This window comes from Gaeumannomyces tritici, assembly GCF_000145635.1.
Source record: "Gaeumannomyces tritici R3-111a-1 unplaced genomic scaffold supercont2.3, whole genome shotgun sequence".
Taxonomy (NCBI): Eukaryota; Fungi; Ascomycota; class Sordariomycetes; order Magnaporthales; family Magnaporthaceae; genus Gaeumannomyces; species Gaeumannomyces tritici.
The window spans coordinates 2,193,383-2,213,612 of NW_008804547.1; the positions used below are offsets into that span (position 1 = coordinate 2,193,383).

At 59.1% G+C, this 20,230-nt stretch overlaps 12 protein-coding genes across 13 annotated transcripts in view; 6 read left to right on the forward strand and 6 right to left on the reverse strand.

Annotated features, from left to right (window-relative positions):
* The first annotated feature begins 193 nt into the window (after positions 1–193).
* Positions 194–3,033, forward strand: GGTG_05836 (hypothetical protein). The gene has a single exon (XM_009223646.1). The coding sequence runs from the start codon at positions 402–404 to the stop codon at positions 2,010–2,012; it is 1,611 nt and encodes a 536-aa protein (XP_009221910.1). The 5' UTR covers positions 194–401; the 3' UTR covers positions 2,013–3,033.
* Positions 2,021–4,144, reverse strand: GGTG_05837. 2 transcript variants are annotated; one of them, XM_009223647.1, is made up of 4 exons: positions 3,964–4,144; positions 3,599–3,877; positions 2,999–3,531; positions 2,021–2,916 (listed from the first exon to the last, which is right to left on the reverse strand). In XM_009223647.1, exons 1-4 carry the CDS (start codon positions 4,122–4,124, stop codon positions 2,123–2,125), a joined length of 1,767 nt encoding a protein of 588 aa, XP_009221911.1. In that variant the 5' UTR covers positions 4,125–4,144; the 3' UTR covers positions 2,021–2,122. The 2 variants fall into 2 exon arrangements, with proteins under 2 accessions (XP_009221911.1, XP_009221912.1); XM_009223648.1 differs by lacking the exon at positions 3,964–4,144 and having other exon boundaries at positions 3,599–3,944.
* A 406-nt stretch (positions 4,145–4,550) lies between these two features.
* On the reverse strand, positions 4,551–4,745 carry GGTG_05838 (hypothetical protein; the record flags this gene model as incomplete). Its single annotated transcript, XM_009223649.1, has 1 exon — positions 4,551–4,745. The coding sequence occupies one exon, from the start codon at positions 4,743–4,745 to the stop codon at positions 4,551–4,553; it is 195 nt and encodes a 64-aa protein (XP_009221913.1).
* Positions 4,746–5,624: 879 nt separating this feature from the next.
* On the forward strand, positions 5,625–6,193 carry GGTG_05839 (hypothetical protein; the record flags this gene model as incomplete). Its single annotated transcript, XM_009223650.1, has 2 exons — positions 5,625–5,685; positions 5,965–6,193. 2 exons carry the CDS (start codon positions 5,625–5,627, stop codon positions 6,177–6,179), a joined length of 276 nt encoding a protein of 91 aa, XP_009221914.1. The 3' UTR covers positions 6,180–6,193.
* A 710-nt stretch (positions 6,194–6,903) lies between these two features.
* Positions 6,904–8,791, forward strand: GGTG_05840 (hypothetical protein). The gene is made up of 5 exons (XM_009223651.1): positions 6,904–7,307; positions 7,388–7,489; positions 7,736–7,978; positions 8,179–8,459; positions 8,530–8,791. The coding sequence occupies exons 1-5, from the start codon at positions 7,046–7,048 to the stop codon at positions 8,785–8,787; spliced, it is 1,146 nt and encodes a 381-aa protein (XP_009221915.1). The 5' UTR covers positions 6,904–7,045; the 3' UTR covers positions 8,788–8,791.
* Positions 8,703–9,951, reverse strand: GGTG_05841 (hypothetical protein). The gene is made up of 2 exons (XM_009223652.1): positions 9,184–9,951; positions 8,703–9,090 (listed from the first exon to the last, which is right to left on the reverse strand). Exons 1-2 carry the CDS (start codon positions 9,699–9,701, stop codon positions 9,009–9,011), a joined length of 600 nt encoding a protein of 199 aa, XP_009221916.1. The 5' UTR covers positions 9,702–9,951; the 3' UTR covers positions 8,703–9,008.
* A 313-nt stretch (positions 9,952–10,264) lies between these two features.
* GGTG_05842 (hypothetical protein) lies at positions 10,265–11,352 on the forward strand. The gene has a single exon (XM_009223653.1). It carries the CDS (start codon positions 10,474–10,476, stop codon positions 11,146–11,148), a length of 675 nt encoding a protein of 224 aa, XP_009221917.1. The 5' UTR covers positions 10,265–10,473; the 3' UTR covers positions 11,149–11,352.
* GGTG_05843 (feruloyl esterase B) lies at positions 11,203–13,518 on the reverse strand. Its single transcript, XM_009223654.1, has one exon. It carries the CDS (start codon positions 12,941–12,943, stop codon positions 11,333–11,335), a length of 1,611 nt encoding a protein of 536 aa, XP_009221918.1. The 5' UTR covers positions 12,944–13,518; the 3' UTR covers positions 11,203–11,332.
* A 534-nt stretch (positions 13,519–14,052) lies between these two features.
* On the forward strand, positions 14,053–15,563 carry GGTG_05844 (hypothetical protein). Its single transcript, XM_009223655.1, has 2 exons — positions 14,053–14,721; positions 14,787–15,563. The coding sequence occupies exons 1-2, from the start codon at positions 14,336–14,338 to the stop codon at positions 15,364–15,366; spliced, it is 966 nt and encodes a 321-aa protein (XP_009221919.1). The 5' UTR covers positions 14,053–14,335; the 3' UTR covers positions 15,367–15,563.
* A 5-nt stretch (positions 15,564–15,568) lies between these two features.
* On the reverse strand, positions 15,569–17,170 carry GGTG_05845 (hypothetical protein). Its single transcript, XM_009223656.1, has one exon. It carries the CDS (start codon positions 16,422–16,424, stop codon positions 15,780–15,782), a length of 645 nt encoding a protein of 214 aa, XP_009221920.1. The 5' UTR covers positions 16,425–17,170; the 3' UTR covers positions 15,569–15,779.
* A 684-nt stretch (positions 17,171–17,854) lies between these two features.
* Positions 17,855–19,619, forward strand: GGTG_05846 (hypothetical protein). Its single transcript, XM_009223657.1, has one exon. It carries the CDS (start codon positions 18,080–18,082, stop codon positions 19,454–19,456), a length of 1,377 nt encoding a protein of 458 aa, XP_009221921.1. The 5' UTR covers positions 17,855–18,079; the 3' UTR covers positions 19,457–19,619.
* Positions 19,620–19,739: 120 nt separating this feature from the next.
* GGTG_05847 (hypothetical protein) overlaps positions 19,740–20,230 on the reverse strand; it is a gene marked incomplete at both ends in the record, with an annotated part of 1,420 nt that continues 929 nt past the window's right edge. The window contains one exon of the mRNA XM_009223658.1: positions 19,740–20,152. Coding sequence (XP_009221922.1) covers positions 19,740–20,152 — 413 coding nt within the window. The remainder of the gene's footprint in view (positions 20,153–20,230) is intronic.

The following is a 20,230-nucleotide window of genomic DNA, read 5'->3' on the forward strand; positions in this document are numbered from 1 at the left end:
GATGAGATCTCCCGGCTTCACCAAGCCTGGCTTTTTTTCTGGAAGATTTCATGCTGAGTCACAAAACAAACCGTGACCTCGCTCTACCCTAACCCCAAGGGCTCGGCTGAAGGTCGGCTTAGAGAGGCCTTGGCTCCACTAGGCTACATCACGAAGGGCGTGCCAAGACCACAGGGACGGCGAGCGCGGAGAACCAGACACCAGCGACGATGGATGCACTCCCATGCTGACATGGCCTAGCATCTGCAGAAAAAATGGAGCCTGGGAGTAAGATCGGGGCATCACGACTGCCCGAACCCCGCCCATGGCCTTTTACAAGTTCACAGTGATCCCATCGTCCTCGACCCCAACATCGGCGAGACCGATCCGCAACGAAAGATATCATAAACGTGCCCAACAAGATGGACCCTCTTGCGAGCCTTGCGATGGGCGTGCCGGGCCTGGGGCCCTGCGCGGCCAGCTCCATCCCTTTCCCGACCCTACGCGGCGCCGAATTCCTCGGCGTTGAGGCCAACTGGGTCACCAACTTTACTATGTCGATTCCCCGAGTCCTTTTCCCAGGGCCTTTTCTGTCCCCAGCCGTTCCCCTGAGTTTCTGCAACGTCACGCTCTCTTACACCCACCCCGGCACGCACGACCGCATCCTCACGCAGGTCTGGTTGCCGATGGACGACAATGTTGTGCCCTGGAACGGCCAGTTTGTCGGCGCCGGCGGCGGCGGATTCATGACGGGCTTTCTCGGCAGCTCCGTTGGTGCCGTCGCCTCGGGCTACTCTGTCGCCACGACGGACGGAGGGCACACCGTGGAGAACTTCGAGGACCCGCAGACCTGGGCGCTTGCGAGCGAAGGCAATGTCAACCTGAACGCCCTGCAGAACTTTGCCAGCGTGTCCCTAGCTGACGCGGCAGCCATCGGCAAGAGTGTTTCGGCGCAGTTTTATAACCGCGAGGTCGACCGTTCGTACTTTATCGGATGTTCGACCGGAGGCCGCCAGGCCTTGATGCTCGCCCAGAGGTACCCGCACCTCTACGACGGATATCTTTCCGCGGCTCCCGCCGCGTACTGGACCGAGTTTCTGGTCACGATGCTCCGAGGCCAGGTGCGTATGGCCGAGCTCGCCTACGCGCCCCCGCCTTGCGAAATGGCCGAGTTCAGGCGGCGTGCCGTGGCCGCCTGCGATGGCCTGGACGGCGTCGAAGACGGGATCATCTCGGACCCCGATATGTGCCTCGACACATTCGACCCTCGCACAGTCGTCGGGGCCGAGTTCGAATGCGCCGAGCTCGGCAAAAAGCTGAAGCTGTCCGAGAAAGGCGCCGATATCGCCGTGACGGTCTGGGGTGGCTGGAAGGAGATAGATGAGGACGGAAATGAGAAGAGAATATGGGATGGCATCGGCATTGCCGGTGGCGACTTCGTGATAGCCAGGACCGAGTGCGACTATTCAACTGGCGAACCCGTTTGCAAGCCAGCTCCGTTTGTGATATATCTGCAGTGGCTGCAGTATTTCCTCTACGAGACCAACCAGCCCGTCGACATTACCAAAGTCACAACGGCCGAGCTGGCGCGGCTGCTGAAAAAAAGCCGGCAGCTATACGATTCGGCTATTCGCACCGCCGACCCCGACCTGTCCGGCCTGCGCAAGGCCGGCGGCAAGCTGCTCATATGGCACGGGCTATCTGATACCGTTATACCCTTCAACCAAACTCGGCGCTATTACGAGGAAGTTGCGGCATTCGACCACAAGCACGCGGACGAGTACCTACGTTATTTTGAAGCACCCGGTGTCGATCACTGCGGCCAAGGCCCAGGAGGGCTGTTCCCCCATACCGTGTTCCAGGCGCTGAAAGGCTGGGTCGAGGAGGGCAAGAAGCCAGACATGCTTCTGGCTCAGACAGAGCCCGACGCGGATGGTCTTCTGTGGGAACGTGTGCTATGTAGCCATCCTAAGCGTGCCAAGTACGACGGGAAGGGCGACACGCGAGCGGCAGCAAGCTACTCTTGCGAGTAGTCCACTGGCTGAGAATGGCCGAGACACTGACAAGTTTGATTGTGAAGACGTGGATATTACCCAAACGCCCCAGGGACCTTTCTGATAGCTACAGGTCACCTTCAGGACTACTACTTATCTGCCACTTTCTCAGGCACCTCCACAGGAACTGACACGGTCCCAACCGCTTCCGGGTGCATCTCCTTGTTGACCGCAACCGCTTGTCTCCGACTCTTGTCATATCCAGACTGGCCAAGTCTTGTGTGCACCAGCTCCTCTGCATTCTCGTTCGGCACAATACCCAGCCTGGCCGCCTCCTTGGGCGTAAATGTGGCCCAGTCGTCGTAGGGGTCAAACTCACCCGAACCGGGCGGGGGAAACAACATGTTCACGATCAAGAAGAGGGTAAACGAGATGCTGAGGCCAATGAAAAAAGCAGCGTAGTACAGCTGAAATAGGGCATCCGGGGCGTTTGAGTACCCGCCGACGGTTGCGACGAGGCCGCCGATGGTGGGGATCCATCCGGCAACCCAGCAGGGGATGACACGCGGGTTGAAGCCATGCGTGAACCAGTAGTCGGAACCTCGTGGGCGGTAGAGGTGGCTCAGCTTGACCCGCTGGCGGCGCACGAAGAAGTAGTCGCAAATCATGACGCCCAGGAGCGGGGCGAGAAAGACGGAAAAGGACGACAGGACGTTGATGAAGGTGGCGGCGCGGTTGATGAGCTGCCACGGCTGCAGGACCCAGGCGGCGACGAACGTGATGATTGCGCCCCGGCGGATATCGACGTAGCGGGGGAAGACGCCGGCCAGGTCGATGCCGCCGGCTACCGCGTTGCCGCACACGTTCTGGAATAGGATTGCAAAGGTGAATGCGAGAGCGAGGAAGAAGACACCGGCACGAGAGCCCGACGAGCCGTTGCCGTCTGCAGGAAGTGGTTGAGCCGTTAGTATAGACTGTTTGTCGCCGTTCGTGGTAGGTAGTCCGACTAAATTCAAGCCACTCACTGTCTATAATAACCAACATCAGGTCGGGAGGATTCCAGTATATCTTGCCGTACAACACCTGGCATGCGGCCGTCGTCACCAGGCCACCGAGCGCGACAAAGATACCGACAACCCACTGCACCGAGACGGTACCCAGTACGAAGCCGAGCGCAGAGTTGGAGTACCGGGAAAAGTCGCTCTCGTTTGCAATGCCGGCGGCAACGCCGCCGATGGCCTGGTTCAGGCCGGCCATTATCAGCCACGAGACGCTCCAGCGAGACGAAGCGGGCACGTCCACGGCTTTATAAAAGACGGGGCCGACTCCCCCGGCGGCAGCTAGGGCCCAGATCATCATGCATATCATGCCGACGCCGCAGCCGAGGCTGGAAACGAAGAATGGCTTCTTGAATCGTTCCGGTCGGATAAATAGGAAAGGGACCGAAAGGATCCAGAAGACGGCGAAGCCCACCATCTCGGACGTCGTGGTTGGCATGCTCTCCGGGAGGGTGTTTGGAAGGTTGTGAAACGAAGGCCATAGTGCCGTCAGGGCAACACTGGTAGCCGCAGCGCGGAGCCGTCAGCCATGATCGCCCCTATTCGCATTGCCCAGCGACCACTCACGTGACAAGTTTGCCTCCATTCCAGCACTGAAGCGCGGTCCAAATGAAGTTGAGCAGGCTGCGCTGGAGCAGGGGGATGTAGGAACCCCGCATCCCCCAAGTGAACCGGTTCTGCACCGTGAAGCCGACGTGCCAGGTCAGCCCGCACCAGCCGACGACACAGGCAAACGCCGAGACGATCAGGCGCGAAACCACGACGATGGCCATGGCTTGGCCGACCGACAGGCCTTGGGTGAGAAAGGCGTTTGGCAATTGCCACGACGACATGTTGAGGGCGCCCCTGAGGAGGTTTGCTGTCAGTCGACTGCTACTTATGCCCCGCCGTGGTGTCCAGACTCGGATGCCTCCCGATCCGTAAAAACTTACAGCGACTGGGCACCGAAGAAATTGAACCACCCCCATGTCCGCCGCGATGGCGGCAGGGGCACCAGGTCACGGTTCACCCATGAAGTGGTCTCCTCGTGGCGGCTCTCGTCGGCCTTGAGGGTAGCTGCATCCCTAGCCCTCCGTAAGAGATTCATGGCCATGGGGAGCGTGCGGTCTTGTTGGTTTGGTGGGATGGCCGTCCATCTGGCGGTGATGGCGCGTAACACATCACATCATATCTACCCCACCCTGCTGCCGAATGGACAACCTCGTCCGCACCCATTGGTCTGCATCTATAATAAGGGCTCGCAAAGCCCTTCTCCCAGTAGCCAGACTTCTTTTTCTCAGACGCAGTTCAACCACAGCAATTGTACGAAACAAATTATTTCCCACCCAGAGATTTCCGATCTCTAGATTTGCGAGCGTCCTTCCAGCAGAGGTATTTATTATTCTAAAAAAGAAAAACGAGCGAAAAGAAAACCCACAACATGGCTGCCTAGATGCCAGATATTGCACTTTTACAACACAAACACGACCACGACTCCAAAGACGAGCACTGGGACAGCCACGGCGATCCTGCCCCGTGATTAACGCGCACCGGGGTTCTTGCCGGTGCTGGGCGTCGTGCCGGCCAGGGTCTGAGCCAGCGCGCCGGCGGCGCAGAGTAGCGGCACCGAGGTGAGAGTGGATGCGAACATATTCGGTGTGACTTGTCTGCTGGTGTGATGATAGATGGCTGCCTTCTCCGGGCACGCCGTCTTGAGGGACGAGAGGCCCGACATAAATACCCGTCTGCCAGAGCAGCAAGTCTGGTAGCGTCCCGGCTCTCTGAAATAGTGACGATGGAAATACGTGCTCAAGGTAGCTTTGCTTCGAACGAGAGTTAGAGCCAAGAACTTTGACCGATACCAACGGGGGTAGCACCGCGGCGGCCCGGTAGACCCTGGAAAGGTCCCGGGATAGTGCCAATGCCTCTGGTTAGCCCCGTTAGCCAACAAGGCTAGAGGCGTGGTTGCGTGCTGGGTAGTCTTTGGCCCCGAGCACAGGCAGCCATGATTGCGCGGCATGCGAATCCTTCCCAGGCTACGCCAGTTTCACATTTCGGTTGTTGTTCCATCGTCTTCTGGCTGAGAAACGACAAGATTTCTTTTTCTCCTATCCTCCATGCGCGAACGGCCAAGGGCCATCATTGATGAAGGGCCTCGTGGAAAGGAAGAGAATCTTCACGAGACTAGCCACACTTGGGGTTTGTGGGAAAGTCAGCCGCCACAAAAGTGACTGAATACAGACCAGAGACAAATCCTCGAGGTGTAGAAATTACAACAGCTTACTCGAAGGCCAGCCTTGGCTTCCCTCGACAGGCTCAAATCCGGCAAAGCGTCGAAAGATAGAGCGAGCCCGAGCCCGAGCTCAGAGCCCAAGTCTTCCCCCGATCTCAGTAACCCTCCGATGTCCTTATTTGCGCCCCCACGTCGCCCAGCCCCTCGATACCCCAAATATCAGACCCCCACCACGACATTCCCTTAGAAGTTCAGCCCAACGGCATAGCTCGCCCTCGTTGCCCAGTCAGCACCATTGCCTACCACCCGAGCTCCCTCATATCTGACGCGCCAACCGGCCACCCGGCCACCTGAGTCTGTTTCGCCGCCTCGAGTCCGCCGATGGCCGAGGTGGATCACTCCGTGGCCGAGGCTAGATACGAGCCTCGAATAGCTGTGGAAAGTAGGCTCTTTGTAGAGCATGGTGGACGTCCAGATCTTGGTCAATTTTGCTGCATCCTCTTCGATAACCGCGCAAGTCACGTTGCTGCCCTCGCCTATGTCATCAGCGAGGTACGGGATAGACAACATCACACCTAGAAATGATCTGGATATATACCTTCCAAGCCAAGCCGCACTACGACGCGACGGATCGACGGGCTTTTTATCTTTCCATAAGGCTTAAAAATCCTCACCAGTACCACAGCTACCTCGTTGTCGTCGCCGAATCGAACAACTCTAGCCTTCTACGCGGGCCGCCCGAGCCGAGAACGAGTCACGCGCTCCGGCGCCGCCCCGGCCGTGCTGGGATATCTCGGGGCAGCTCAGGACGACTTCGTGAGCGCTTGGAACCGTTTGGCCTTTCGGGAAGTGGCCCGGACCCTGGCCGCCGCCGCCACCGACATCGCGGCTCGAGGAAACGCAACATCAATTTGCCCACGCAGGTGGGTCTTGTAGTCGTGCCATATGAAGATGATGCCAGAGAGGGATGAGGGAGTGGGTTCGCGTGACCTCGCACGAACATGCGACCAATATCTCCGCACGAGGAAAAAGTAGACAAACGGCGTAGAAGGAAGGCCGAGGCATGTGGCCGGTGGGGCACGCTCCCCTGGTTGTCAAACATTGGGGCCGCCAGCAAAGATAGCGTCCCATCCAGGCACCAGGAAATCCTTCGGTCTGGCAGCTCGCATCTCGGGTAGCCGTGATCTCGGACTTTCTTCCCCTATAAATCTCGGGAACAACCGACCAGGGGGAAGGGCATAGATTGAAGTCCAAATCCACCCGTCCGGGGAGGTGCCACGAACTAGGTTGCAGCATGAAAGACAGGGAGCTGCGACAGCGAATGAGAACATATCGTGGGCGTCGACAACCCCACGATTCCGACCGCCAAGAATGTAGGAGGCTCTCCTTGGCGCTGGCGGTCCTATAGCGCATCTCGCCAGCCAACCCTCAACTAGGAAGGTAAACGTGTTAAGCGACCCGCGAACACTCCCTGATCATCGCGAAGTCTTCACCAAGTGGTCTTGCTTGACCGCTGCCTAATACAAGCGAACATCACAGGAAGCGAGGAAACCCCGTCGGAGAGAGGCCGCCTGTGTTCCGGCGAGCTGTGAGCGTCCTCCGACTTGGGCAGGCAGATCAAGCTTTTGTTCTTGGGAACTTGGCTATAAAACAAGACGTGGCCAGCCGCCATGGCGTTCTTATCCTCCCCCTTTCCTACCCACCCGCGCGCGCCATCCACTCGCTTTCCACAGGCCCCCCGGTGATCAACCTCCTCTTTTGACTCTGTCTCCCAGTGTTTTTTTTTTTTGCACCCTGCAACCATGAAGTTTACCTCCATCGCGACCACCGCAGCCGTCCTGGCCGCCGGCGCCGACGCCTGCATCCGCATCACGACCTACCAGGTCAACAGCGGCTTCGGTTGGGGCCGCATGTCGATCCAGCTCTGGGATAATAACGACTTTTACTGCGAGGCGCACCAGGACAAAGGCGCCCCGAGCTCCAACACGGTCTGGGATATCAAGTGCCCCAACGGCGACTACTGGGTCCACCTATGGGACAATGGCGGTACCGGCTGGGTCGAACGTGAGTGCTCCTCTTTATATACTTGTGGCGAAGAGGACTTGGCGGGAGTACGTACTAACAGACTTTGCTACCCATTCCAGGCGTGGGCGTCTGGAAGGCCAACCTGAGGAGGCGGGATTCCAAGTTTGAGCAGGGAGACAATGGCGGCTGGGACTGGTCGTACGCCCACGACGACAACTTTGGTAACTGTCACGAGTACTCTGTCCCTCCGATTTAGAAGGGCCAGCGTCAGTCCGCAGAGGGTGGCTGGAGGTGGAAAGAAGGCTAGGGAGCACATGCAGGAAGTACTCGAGTGTGGACACGACGCACAAAAACATACAGTGCCAGGACCAGATTCAGAAGAAACGCTCTTGTATTCCGACCCCAATCCTGAGCACCAGCTAGCCCACTTCAGAAAGCCTCAGTGTACAGATAACCCCGTGAAACAGCGCTCATATCCCATTATTTGTCCTCCTTTACTCAGCCTCCTCCTCAAAGGGACCGGCATCCTCGTCCGCTCGAGATCGGCGGCGGCGGCAACGGCCTGCAGGGGCTTGTCATTGCTGCCTCGGGCGGCGGCGCGGGGCTCGACGTGGCCGCCGTCGACGGCGGCTGGATGGGCCGCGCATACACCCCGTGTCGTGGCATACGACGCCCGTCGTGTTTGCGAAGGAGGCGATCACGATCCCGACGTGCATCTCGGACGGCAACGGCCGCGTCATCATCATCATGAAGAGGGTTCCGACCGAGCTCGACGCCTCGCGGGGCCCTGCGCGCGGCGCTGTCGTAGATGGGGACGCATGTCGGCTACGTTAAGGGGGCCCGTCAGCGGGAGGAACGTGAAGGAGTGGGTGGTCGAGAACACCATGTCGCTAGCGTGGAGTATCAGCAGGGCCAGGGCCGCTGACGCGGTGCGCAAACGCCATCGATGACGTTACGGAGGCCATCATCGGCGAGGTCGGCGGCCCGGAGTCGGCCAAGCTGCTGTTCCAGGGGAATATCATGGGGGTCGAGCGGACTCTTCACATGGGCCATACGTACGGCGAGGTGGTTGTCGAGTCCACTGCGAGCGTTGACGGAACGATTGGGAGGACGAAAAAGGCGCGCACGGTCACCCCGTTCAAAGAAGAAAACATTTATGCCAAGATGGTGGACGTGGACGGCAATGAACAGGTTATCCCCCAGTGCCCCTATCCGTCCTTCATATTCAACAGTGAGAGCAACCCATTTTGCGCACTCCTAGATCGTTGCCATTGTGCCAGATTTGGTCTGCGTTATTGATGCGCAAAACGGCGAAGCTCTCGGCACACAGGAGTACCAGTATGATCTGCCTGTGATTGTACTGGGAATTACGGCCTCCGAAAGATGGATCTCGACCCCCCGCGGCCTGGAGATCGGTAGCCCCAGAGGCTTTGGCTTTGATGATCTCGAGTACAAGCCCCTCGGCAAGTTTGGCAGGCCACGCAGCGTTATCGACGAGTACGAGATCAAGGGAGTTTGAGAGACGCATGAATGTTTATAAGTTTCTGGAAATAAGTCTATACAACATCGAAGTAAGGAAGAAAGGCAAAAAGAAATCACTCCGCGCTCCTTATCGAAAGAATTGCACTTCCTTATACATCAATGGCTCGATGCGTCGACCCTGGCGAGCCGAGGCAATATAATCCAGCAAAGGGCATTACTCGCAGTACCCTACACAGGCTTCCTCCTCTTCGCACCATCTCAGACAGTCGAGGTGTTGCGAGTGGCACGGAGCTGGCGCCAGCTGCGGAAGCCCGAAATGGAAAAGGCGAGGTGAATCAGGCTGTGAGAGGCAGAGAGGTCAGCTACGGCCGTTCAAGGAAGAAAGCACATCATTCTACCGCAATGAGCAGAAATACGGAACTGTCACACTTACCATGCGGCAAACAAGCTCGCGATCATGGCGGCGCTCAGACCAAGACGGTCAACACCCCCGACCACCATCTGGTCCCCGCCCCTAGCCAGGTCGGCAGTCCAGGACGTCAGGAAGCCCGCGGCGATGAGAATGCCGATGGCGGCGCCGCCGTCCCAGAAGAGGCGTATCTGTGGCGTGTGCCGGCGGGAGGCGCGGTAGATGGCCCACAGGTCGGAGGCGTTCAGCAACATGCTGTTGATGCCCGGGCCGAGGCCCACGCTCAGCCACCGCCCGGGGAGGTGGGCGACCGTGGAGCTGACGGTGGAGAGCACGATGAGGGTCATGCCGACCAGGACGCCGGTAGCCCGTAGGCCGATGTAGAGGCCCCGGTGCGGGGCGCCGCGGGGGAAGGCGGTGCCGCTGAGGCCATCGTTGTCGCCTCTGCAGCAGCCGCTCCTTGGGGCAGCAGGGGGTGCGCTGGTGTCTCGGGTCTGGTCGGTGGAGGGCTTATAGTCGCTGGAGGAGAAGGAGGTGGGCATTTTGTGGAGGCAGAACTCAGAGATGAGATTGGGTAGGTGGTCTGGGTGGTTGGTGCAAGTTTGCGATGCGTTGTTGATGCGGTGGTTTATACACTAGATTGGTTGTGCTCTGGGGTTTGGTCGATGCAGTCTTCAGAGAAAAGGCAGGATGCAGCCAGCATTTAAATACACAAACCTAGGAGGGCAGTTCCAGCCTCATTCTACGCCCATGATCGCCTCAGCTGCCCTCGTCGATCAATGCGGTCTCTCCGATCGTTCTGAAAAGCCCAACGAACAGCCTACACCAGGACCAGCTGCACATAGCCCGCCCATCGCTGTCAGGGCTGCCGCCTGATTGGGCCATCTCAGAGGCTGAGCCGCTTTGTCGGGGGCCGTGTCAGACCGTAATTCGTGTCTCTCGTTTCGTATTTCGTGTCTGCACTGCATTGAAGCGCAGGCGTAGTGGCTTCCGAATGCGGGTTAGTTCCGTTTGTAGAAACCGCGCTACACAGCGATGGGGATCCTCTTGAGGCGTCACTGATTTACCCCATGACGTCAAAATGTCGCACGCCATAGCTCGGTAACACCGAGCTTTGTGTACTGCGGATTAGGGTTCTGATATGACGTCCAACAGACCTGGCTGCTATTGCAGCCACCAAGCGTATCACCTAGGGCTTCCTTCCTGCCCGAGGTATGGCTAGACCTTTCTGGGCGTCGTGAAATCTCATTGCCAAGGCGGCTCTTCTTCGTCGAACGTGGCAGTCGCCAAGCACATCACAACCCATCCGCTGCCATGTCGGAGCCAAAGGCAGACACCGAGGCCACAGAGGAAACGGCCGGCGAGCCCCTCGGCACCAAAAACCGAGCCCTCCTCGCTGGCGCGTCGGTGGCGCAAGACTTCACGCCGCTCAAGGGCATCTGCGCGCACCTCAACGCCTTCCACGCCTACGCGTCGGACCCGACGCGGCACGTCGAGGCGAACCACTACTGCGGGCACGTCAACGACGACGTCCGGCAGTGCATCATCTACGACCGGCCGACGGGGCCCGGGGCGCGCATCATTGGGGTCGAGTACATGATCCCGCGGCGGCTGTACGAGACGCTGCCGCCCGAGGAGCGCCGGCTGTGGCACAGCCACGCGTTCGAGGTCAAGTCGGGCATGCTCGTCATGCCGCAGCCACTCGTGCCCGACGCCGCGTGGGAGCTGGCCGAGAACAGGGAGATGGAGGAGGTGATGCAGCTGTACGGCAAGGTCTACCACCTCTGGCAGGTCGACAGGGGTGACATGCTGCCGCTCGGCGAGCCCCAGCTGATGACCAGCTTCACCGCGCCGGGTCAGCTGGACTTTGACACGGTCGTCGCCGATCGGGACGCGCGGTTCAAGACGGACTACAAGAGGAAGCAAGAGGTCAGGAAGAACCTGCCGGAGCCTGATATCCACCCTGATGCGGACCAGGCTTGGAAGTAGCATCGAGTCTCCGGCGCCTTATACGAAAACCGGGACAACACAAAGTCTCAGAGACAGGGGCGCAAGAAATATCTCTTGTCATTGTAAAGTATTTGTATAATACAATTATTGACGGTGAAATGTATTCACGCGCGTGCAGTATGGTCAACCTCTTCAACAACTATATCCAACACCTAGCTCTCTACTAGCAGGTCCAACTCTCAGCCGAGTTGACATCGCCCCGCCCGTCATACGCGGCGACGGCAGGGTACGGGCAGATTGGCCTCTGCCTTGAAGCCTGCAGGTTGGGGGCCCTGCTGTTGCCAAACGACGTCGCGACGATCTTGTCCGGGGCGGTGCCGCGCTCCACCCAGGTCATGAGGGCGAGCAGGGCGTCGTGGCTGGTCTCGAGGGTGGGCACCTGGGTCACGTCGGCCGACAGCGACCCCTGCTGGTTGGCGCCCCCAATGTACCACGGCGCGTCGACGCTGGTGCCCGAGCAGTGGCCCAAGCCGGGGACCAGGAAGAAGCGGAACCAGTCGGCGAACTGCTCGCTCCCGGGGGTGGCGGCGCCGACCGTCTTGTAAAAGTGCGTCGAGCTGCCCGTCGCGATGAGGGCGTCGCTCATGCCGTGGTACATGATGACCTTGCCGCCCCGCTTCTTGTAGGCCGACATGTCAAAGTCGTCGGCCGTGGCGCGGCCCGGATTGCGGGCGTCGGCGAGGGCGACGATGGTGTCGTTGTAGTCGCGCCAGTCCCAGCTCGGGTTGTTGAGGAGCATGTACTGGACGTATTGCGTGCCGTACGTGCTCGGGCTCGACCCGCCCATCAGGAACGCCCAGTTGTCCTCGGAGCCCAGCTCGAGGCCCGAGAAGGCGTAGGTCCCGTCAATGACGTAGTCGGCGTGCGACTTGCTCGCCGTCTCGATCTGCGGCGCCGTGAGGCAGTTGGAGCCGGCGGCGTCGCCGGGGCAGCGGATGGTGCTCAGGTCCAGCTTGCACTTGTCGGGCTGGCTGATGATGCCGTCGCCGACGCCGTCGGTGCCGTCGCACTGGCGGCGCACCTCGGCGGCGAGTACGGGGAAGAGCTGCGGAGGGATGCGGGACGGGGCGTCGGCCGGCAGGTTCAGGGCGCCCTGGCGCAGCGTCCAGGTCTGCAGGTGGCTCGTCCACCAGGCGGGGGCGCCGGCCAGGACGCCGTCGAAGGTCTCGGGGTAGAGCTGGGCCTCGCGCAGGCCCTGGCGGCCGCCGGTCGAGCAGCCGGCGTAGTAGGAGAAGCGGGCGGCCTGGCCGTAGTAGGCCTTGGCCAGCTGCTTGCCGGCGACGGCGGAGCCGTGGATGGCGCGGTGGCCCCAGTCCTCCTTGACCTCCTCGTTGGTGGCCCAGGTGACGTCCCCCGAGGTCGAGCTGTGGCCCGTGTCGGTCGACACGACGGCGAAGCCGGCGCGGACGCGGGCGCCCATGTCCAGCCAGTTGATGCCGCCGCCGAAGCCGCCGTTGCCGACCTCGAGGAATCGGCCGTTCCAGCCCGCGGGCAGGAAGGCGCCGAACCGGTAAGACGAGATGTCGGAGGACTTGATCTTGACGACGACGGCGCAGAGGTCGGGGAGTCCCTTGGGCTGCGTCGGGTAGGCGACGTTTCTGGAGCCCTCGCCATACGTGCCGCCGGCCGAGACGGGCGCAACGCCCTCGATGGTGGCATTAGCAGGGAGAGCACCAGCGAGGGCCTCGGCCGAGCAGTCAAGAACGGGCGCGGACAGGCCCTGGGCCTGGCCGAGGGCCGCGGACGAGATGAGGAGACCGGTGGTGGGCTTCATGGCGACAGACGGGCTTGGCACGAAAAGGGCTGGCCACGAGGGAGAGAAGTCGGCAGGGCCCTAGCCGGCTCGCGAGCCGTCGATGCATTTATGCTTGATCGGCGGGCCCTTGCCCAGCGAGCACCGTCATCGAGTCATTACCTCGCGGCTTTCTCCTCGACTTGTTCCTGATTTCCGTCCATTTGCCGGCCCAATTTCCTTCTTCCCCGCAAGACGGTCAGTGGGAATCTCCACAGCCCACGGGGAGAGTCGCATTGTCGAAGGTGCTAGCGGGGCGGGAGCGAACACATGGACATGCAGATTCCAGATTGGGTTGCGATGCCGAGGTCGAGGTGGCAGCCGCAAATCTTGCCAAGCGCGTATAGAGCCGTCGCGGCGGGAAGCTCGTGATGTGGTATCGCTTGGATACCTCCTTGTTATCTTCCTCATGGGGACCTGAAGCTTCCAGAAGCCGTTTCCGCGTGGGTTGAATGTAGGGAATTCTCTCACCTTCCCAAAGCAAGGTTGCCTTGTCATTGAATAGGTGCTCGCGCGATTGAGCTGCGGCCCGCCCGCTCAGTTTACGCCAATCTCAAGCTCAATCATCGGGCGCCTAATCGAGCGGACCTTCAGCTGCAAGCCCCGCTGGGGATTCCCCAACGGGAAATCACCGATGAAAAGCCGTGGCCGTCAATAAAACTGTCTCCAGCCATTGATTCTCACGGCAGTTCACCGAGCACGGCAAACCGTTCGGGGCTGGGCGCCGCGTCAACAAGAACCCCCATGCGATCCTGGCGTTTGTGGGCAGCACAGGGTGCGGTAGCGCGGGCGAGTAAGCTGGGCTGCCGTCAATGTCTTGTCGCTGTTTTCCTACGCGGTTTATTGGCCCGGCCCGTTGGCCGCGCCCCTGGGCCGCGGCGCAGCCCCTTGAAACGACAACGCCAACGCTTTCTCGGGCGTCTCTATTCGTCCTCCAGCGTACTAAGCGACCGTCGCGCCCCGGGGCCGAGAACAGCTCGCGTTGGACGACAACCCCTGTTTTGGCGGCAACTTGCTCTGCGCGCTTCACCTTGACTGAGACCCATTGTTGATGGCCGCCCAGTTGCGACCTTTTTTGAACTCCAATAGCTTTCGTTTGGGCTCTTGGCTTGCTGGTGCGGCCTAAGCGCTTAAGCGCCCCATGCAATCTTGTGCGTCTCGAGACGAACAGCGGTTTTCTTGGCCTTACTCCGAGCTGAAAATTTATTCCTGGCTGTAGACACCGCTCATACGCGCGAGATGTATTCACTCCATATCAACATGTCCTTTATATACGTCTCCATGTCCACACCCTTGCGATCCTGGATAGAATGTAGAAATATCGAAGATCCCCGCAATCACCAATAGCGAAAAACCAACACACAAAACGACACGATGGTGTCATCAGCAAAGCTTCTGCTGGCTCTTGCCAGCTTCATTTACACGGCACAGGCTCAGGCTCAGGCAAACGACAAGCCCACTAAAGCCTCCATCGAGCCCAGCATGGACGGCAAAAGGGTCTCGGAGCGGCTGAACGTGATGCTGAACACGACGCAGTACACGATCGAACCCTGGAAGGATAACAACTACATCGCCGCGGACTGCGCGAGGATAGCCAAGGAGAAAAGCATATCGCCCAGCGACTTTGACGTCTTTTACGTCAGGTATAGCGACTGCGGTGAGCCGTGGGTGTTTTGCCGCGAGAGGAAGAGCAAGGCGACCGACAAGGACCTCGCCGACAGCTTCGGCAAGATGCCCGTGCGGAGCAGGTCGTTTGTCCGGTGAGTCTCGTTCAACCATCCGCCTGACCATCCTCGATATACTAACACACACCCCTCTCAAACAGCCACGTCATCGGCCTCGCCGGCAGGCCCGACATCAAGTTCGCCGGGCTCTGGACCGGTCCAGGCAGCGACATCATCGTGGTGGACAAGCCCGAGATCAAGGTCATGGTGCACGAGCTGATGCACGCCGTCGACCACATGGCCATGGGGGCGCACACGGGCGGCACCATGAAGCCGCTCAGCGGGACCGCCCTCTGGCGCGGCGAGTGGGCCAAGGACCCCAAGACGGTCACGCCCTACGCCAGCAACGGCTGGAGCGACAACTTCGCCGAGGTCGGCGTCTACGCCCTCTACGACCGGACCGTCCCCGGCGGCCTCGCCGCCATCCAGCCCAGCTTCGCCGACGTCCAGAACCAGATCCGCACCCTCCAGAAGTACGCCGGTCAGACTATCGTCCCCGGCGGCACCTGCTCGGCGCGCATCCAGCCCAGCAAGGCCGTGCTCAAGAGCGCCGCCGCCAGCAGGCGGAAGCGCGGCCTCAAGCCAGACCTGAGCTTCCATGATCCCGGCATTTCGGTCATCAAGGTTGACGATGCTGCGAAATGGGTCGAGATTTCTGCCGCACATGACCATGCGCATTGAAAGGCGAGGGAAGGTTTTGGAGAGATGGGATGGTGAGATTTTACTTCGCTTCTTGGACAATATTGTTTCCTTCTTGTTTTAACTGTCGGCGTTATGTATTCCCCTTGTTTCACTGTCACGAATTGGCGCGATATACCCTTATAAATGATCTTTTACCTCTTCTCTACGATGCACGACACGTTGCGCCTCAGGGCTTGGGACCTTTGTGGGAAAGTAAATGGTATTGTTACAGGCCGAGCTGAGCAAACCAGACATATGTACAAGAAATTTAAAGGTTGAAGCCGACATACGTCCATCCCTGAGCCTATGCCATCTTTGCAAATCGCATCTGCCCACCCCCTGGTATAGTCCGTCCTGTCTTTGCTGCCTGTCACCGGCAGCTCAGAGACGCAAGCTCGTTGACCGGGGACCGATCAGTTGATGGTGACGACGGCGCAGGAGCCGAAGCCCTCCCTGCCGTTGAGGGCCTGCTTGACCTGCAGCACGCAGCGCTCGCACTTGACGTTGGGGATGGTGACCTCGATCTTGTGGTCGCCGCGGGGGAAGCTGTTGGGGATGCCGCCGTTTTGTCCGGCCAGGTTCTTGGTTACGGTGGCGACGGCATTGAAGCTGGTGCCCTTGCCGGTGGTGTCAAACTTGACGCTGAGCGGGCCGCCGCCGTCGCCGTTGTTGATGTTCCAGGTGATGCTGGCGGTGCTGCCGGCCTTGAAGGTGGCCGTCGGGCGGCCCGAGACGTCGACGCCCTGGCCGCAGCCGTTGTCGGGGATGCGGATGTTCTGGAACGGCGTCGTGTTGGGCAACGCCGCGGGGCTGGCGAGCTTGCCGTGGGCGCTGACCGAGACGGCCATGGCCACGACGCCGAGGAGCGAGGCGGTGAACTGCATCTTGGATGACTGGTGAAGTGATGGTATGCTGAGAAGCAGTGGAAAGTCTTGTGACAAGGCAAGAGGTATGCGAAGAAAAGAACGAACAAGTGCACTGCACTGAGAATGAAAAGAATGGATGGAGTATTTGTTGGATGACCGGCGGCGTGAGGAAGGAAGAAAACAGTGAACCATGGGAGAGAGCAAAGCCCATCTTTATACTACGAACGCGACGAGGGCTCGTGATTCTGGGCTTTTGCGATTATGGTGCCACTGGGGTCGCCCCCCCTGACCGCCAAGTGTGAGGGAGGTAGGCACACGAGACCGCACATTTCGCAAGAGGGTCGAAGGGCACCGGGTCAACTGAGGCTCACGATCCTATTTTGGGACAGGCTGCGGCTCCGCTGCAAGGCCACTCAGCCAGACCCGGCGGCCTGGCGGCAACGGTGTGGCTCCAGGGCGAACCGACTCGGGAGGAAGCCGAGGATGGTCGCACGAGCCAACATGCGGGCCCCTGTTGATCGACTGTGACAGGAGATCTGAGCATGGTTGAGGGGCGGGGGAGCCAAATGTCGAGATGAGACGACAGAGACATTGACGATGGCCCCTTGAAACCAACACCGCAACCGATTTCGCTTCTGCAGAGCGTGTGCCTGGCGACAAGGGCAATTTTAAACAGAAGGGCAGGCGGCTACATGTTTTGTCCCTTGTGAATCATATCGGGATCAAAGCTGGAGAGATCCTTTGCGGTTGCTGGGACAGCGCATTCCGAACGACATAAATGTACCTAGGTAGGGTCTGGGCATGAGAAATTCAAAAGTACCTGCCTACCCACTGTATCCATTTGGTGCCTGCTTTCACCAGTGTGCGGTCTATCAAGCGAAGGCGACGGGGGCCCCTGAACGGCGATGGCTCGAAACCGTGGTGCTGGGAAAGGTGGGGAATATATGGGATGTGCCATTGGTGGAAATCTCGGGCAGAAAGTCCACGCGGGAGGGCCTGTGCAGCAAATCGTCAGAAAACATGCATCAACTCATGTGCAATTGTCGAGCCCACACGCGCCAGCCATTTACAATAGAGACAACGGAGCGCCGCGGGGAACCGCTAGATGAGCGGGATGGGATGAAACTGGCACATGGGTTGGTAGTGCCTAGGTAGGCACCTGGTAGGCACCCACGCCCCTAATAAACGGCAGTCCGTACCGCATTCACTGTGGCGGAAAGACTGCCGATTATCTTGTTGTGGGTGTGGCGGCACCTTATATCAACGAATGCGCCGCCGCCACTCGGGGTGGAGGCATGTACTCCCCTCGGAAGCAAGCGGCACACTCTGGCACCAACCGAAACAAAAAACGAGCCACCCAACCAAAATAGGGGCACATTTCAAAAAGCTGTTTATCAACAGCAAAAAATAAAAATTAACCGCTTTTCCTGTGTAATTTAATGGGCAGTCAAGATTTTAGGTAATCGATACTTTTCTAGGCGTAGAATGGTGCTGAGGCATCGCGAATTGGGTTTGTTTTGATTGAGACTGTGCTTTCTGCTATAGAGTTTGTATGAGGGAATTGGCTCGTTTTTTTTTTTCTCGGTTGGTGCCTGGCTCGCCTGGCTCGTGCTGACGACATACGCTCGGCCGTGGACGATCAGCAGGATGATCGACCGATGGGCGGCTCGCATGGCACCGTGATGGCTCGCCAAGCCGTGACTGCGCTCGGTTGAGGTTGCTCGATTTATGGTACTTTTCAATGATGTTTGTGTATTTAAGCCACGTGCTTATTGCATTTCACGGCACGCACGGAAATGGCATGACAATTGAACGGTGATCGCACCCCGCACCCACCCAGTCCAACAATGTCAGCGGAAAATCTTGAGGCAACCCAGGGATCCGGCTTCGACGGCCTAGAGTGGGTACAGGATGGGATTTGGGGCGCGGAGCCTCGCTGGACTATTGAGCCGGATGAGGAAGCCATCCAGCAGACTGTACGGTCTTCGTTGAACCTGCCCCCCGGCCCCTGCGATATCGAGTTTCTCGCACAAGGCGCGTTCAACAAGGTTTTCGTTCTCAGGCTTGCTGGGAAGGAGGTCATTGCCCGCGTTACGTTACCAGTCGATCCCGGATGGAAGACGCTCAGCGAGGTGGCCACTCTGGCATGGGTCGGCCACAACACAAGCTTGCCAGTCCCTAAGGTTCTTTCATTTCAGGCCGACAGGGCCAGCACTATCGGGTTCGAGTGGATCGCCATGTCTAAGATGCCTGGTACCTCGCTTCGCGATCGGTGGAGGGACGTTACCTTTTCGGCCAAGGAACAGATTGTCCGCCGGCTCACCTTGTTCTGCTCCGAGACATTTAGGGCCCAGCTTCAGGGTATTGGAAGCTTGTTCTTCGACAATACGGGACCATTGGCACCTGCTATATGTTCAGCAAAGACCCAGTCTGTCTACAGCGGTTCGATTCCATCCCAAGACCGCGATTCGTTTCGGATCGAACGAATTGTCTCTGCTGAATTCATTTGGGACAGCCGCATCCACATACAAGTCCCTCGTGGCCCTTTCGAATCTAGCAAGGACTGGATGCTTGCTCGACTTTCACTCGCCGAGGCAGTCTGTCGCGACAAATTGAACCGCTTGCAGAACAGAAATTCATCGTCTCCGGCGGAAGCTGACCGGGGTGCCGGGTTAGAGGATACAGAAAGGGGGGATGAGCCAGAAGGAACGGGGAGCAAGGAAGAAGAGGAGGAGGATGAAGACGACATCGAGGAACTCGAACACACCATGGACATCATTTCACGGCTCAGAAGGCACCTGGACGACTTCTTCCCTCCTCTCGGCCCGGAGCCCGACCCGACCATCATCTTGCACGACGACCTCTCCCACCAGAACATTTTGGTAGACAACGAGGGCAACCTGACAGCAGTGGTAGACTGGGAATGTATCTCGGCTGTTCCGCGCTGGATGGCCTGCCAGTTCCCTCCCCTCCTGCAAGGAAAGCACCGCAGCGAAGAGCCCATCAAGGCCATATACCAGCACGATCAGGATGGAAATGTCGCTGAGCTTTTCTGGGAACATCTTGATGACTACGAGCTGACGCAGCTCCGCCGTGTCTTCCTCGGGGAGATGGAGAGATTGGAGCCGGAGTGGGTCGAGATATTCGAGTCGAGCCAGCGACAGAGAGATTTCGACCTCGCCGTTACTAGTTGCAGCGATGAGTTTCTGATGCGTAGGATCTGAGGCTGGCTCGATGATATAGAAAGCGGCGTTGAGGGCTTTGAGGGCTTGGAAGAAAGGATCGACAATGCATCGCTTTGAAGCAATGAAGGGGAAAGGGGCTTTATGTATATGTTAGAGCTAGTAGTACTGAGTACAATCAATAAACCCTCGTTCCATATTCTCATGTCAACACCCCTGCCCTCCCGCCGATAGCAACGATAGAGTTTACTACTAAGCCACTAGCGCTACCTGTCAGCAGTTGATGTCTGAGGAGCGTAATACGGCGCCTTTTACCCCAGACCCCTTACTTCAACGTATCCGCCCGACCCATTGGGCTCGGTATCAGCACCAGGACCAACATCTCAAAGTCTCCTGCCACCACGAGGCTGTCCGTCCTCCGCGCCGTCCTACCCTCCTTAGTACGCGCCCTCTTCCTCAACGCACTCGTATAGCCAGACGCCGCGCCGCCGTCATCCTCCCCCACGTCCGTCCCCGAGCTCGTGACGCTGTGCCTTCTCTTGTGGTTTGCGGGCGGCACGGTCTCAGCAGCGGGAACCTCGGGCTGCGCTTCTTCCCCGTCCATCTTCCCCCGCTTACGGGGCGGGCTCGGCGACGTTAATGAGGGCGAGGGCGGCCTCGGCCGCCAGGACGTGGCTGCTGTTTTAGCGGCGGCGTCGGTAGCGGGGGCAGGGGCGGGCTTTTCGTAGCTCCTTTGGTCTGGGGTTTTTGGTATTACTGCGGTGACCTCGTCTGCCTCGTCGCTGGGGGCGGGGATGGGGGCGGGGACGGGCGAGA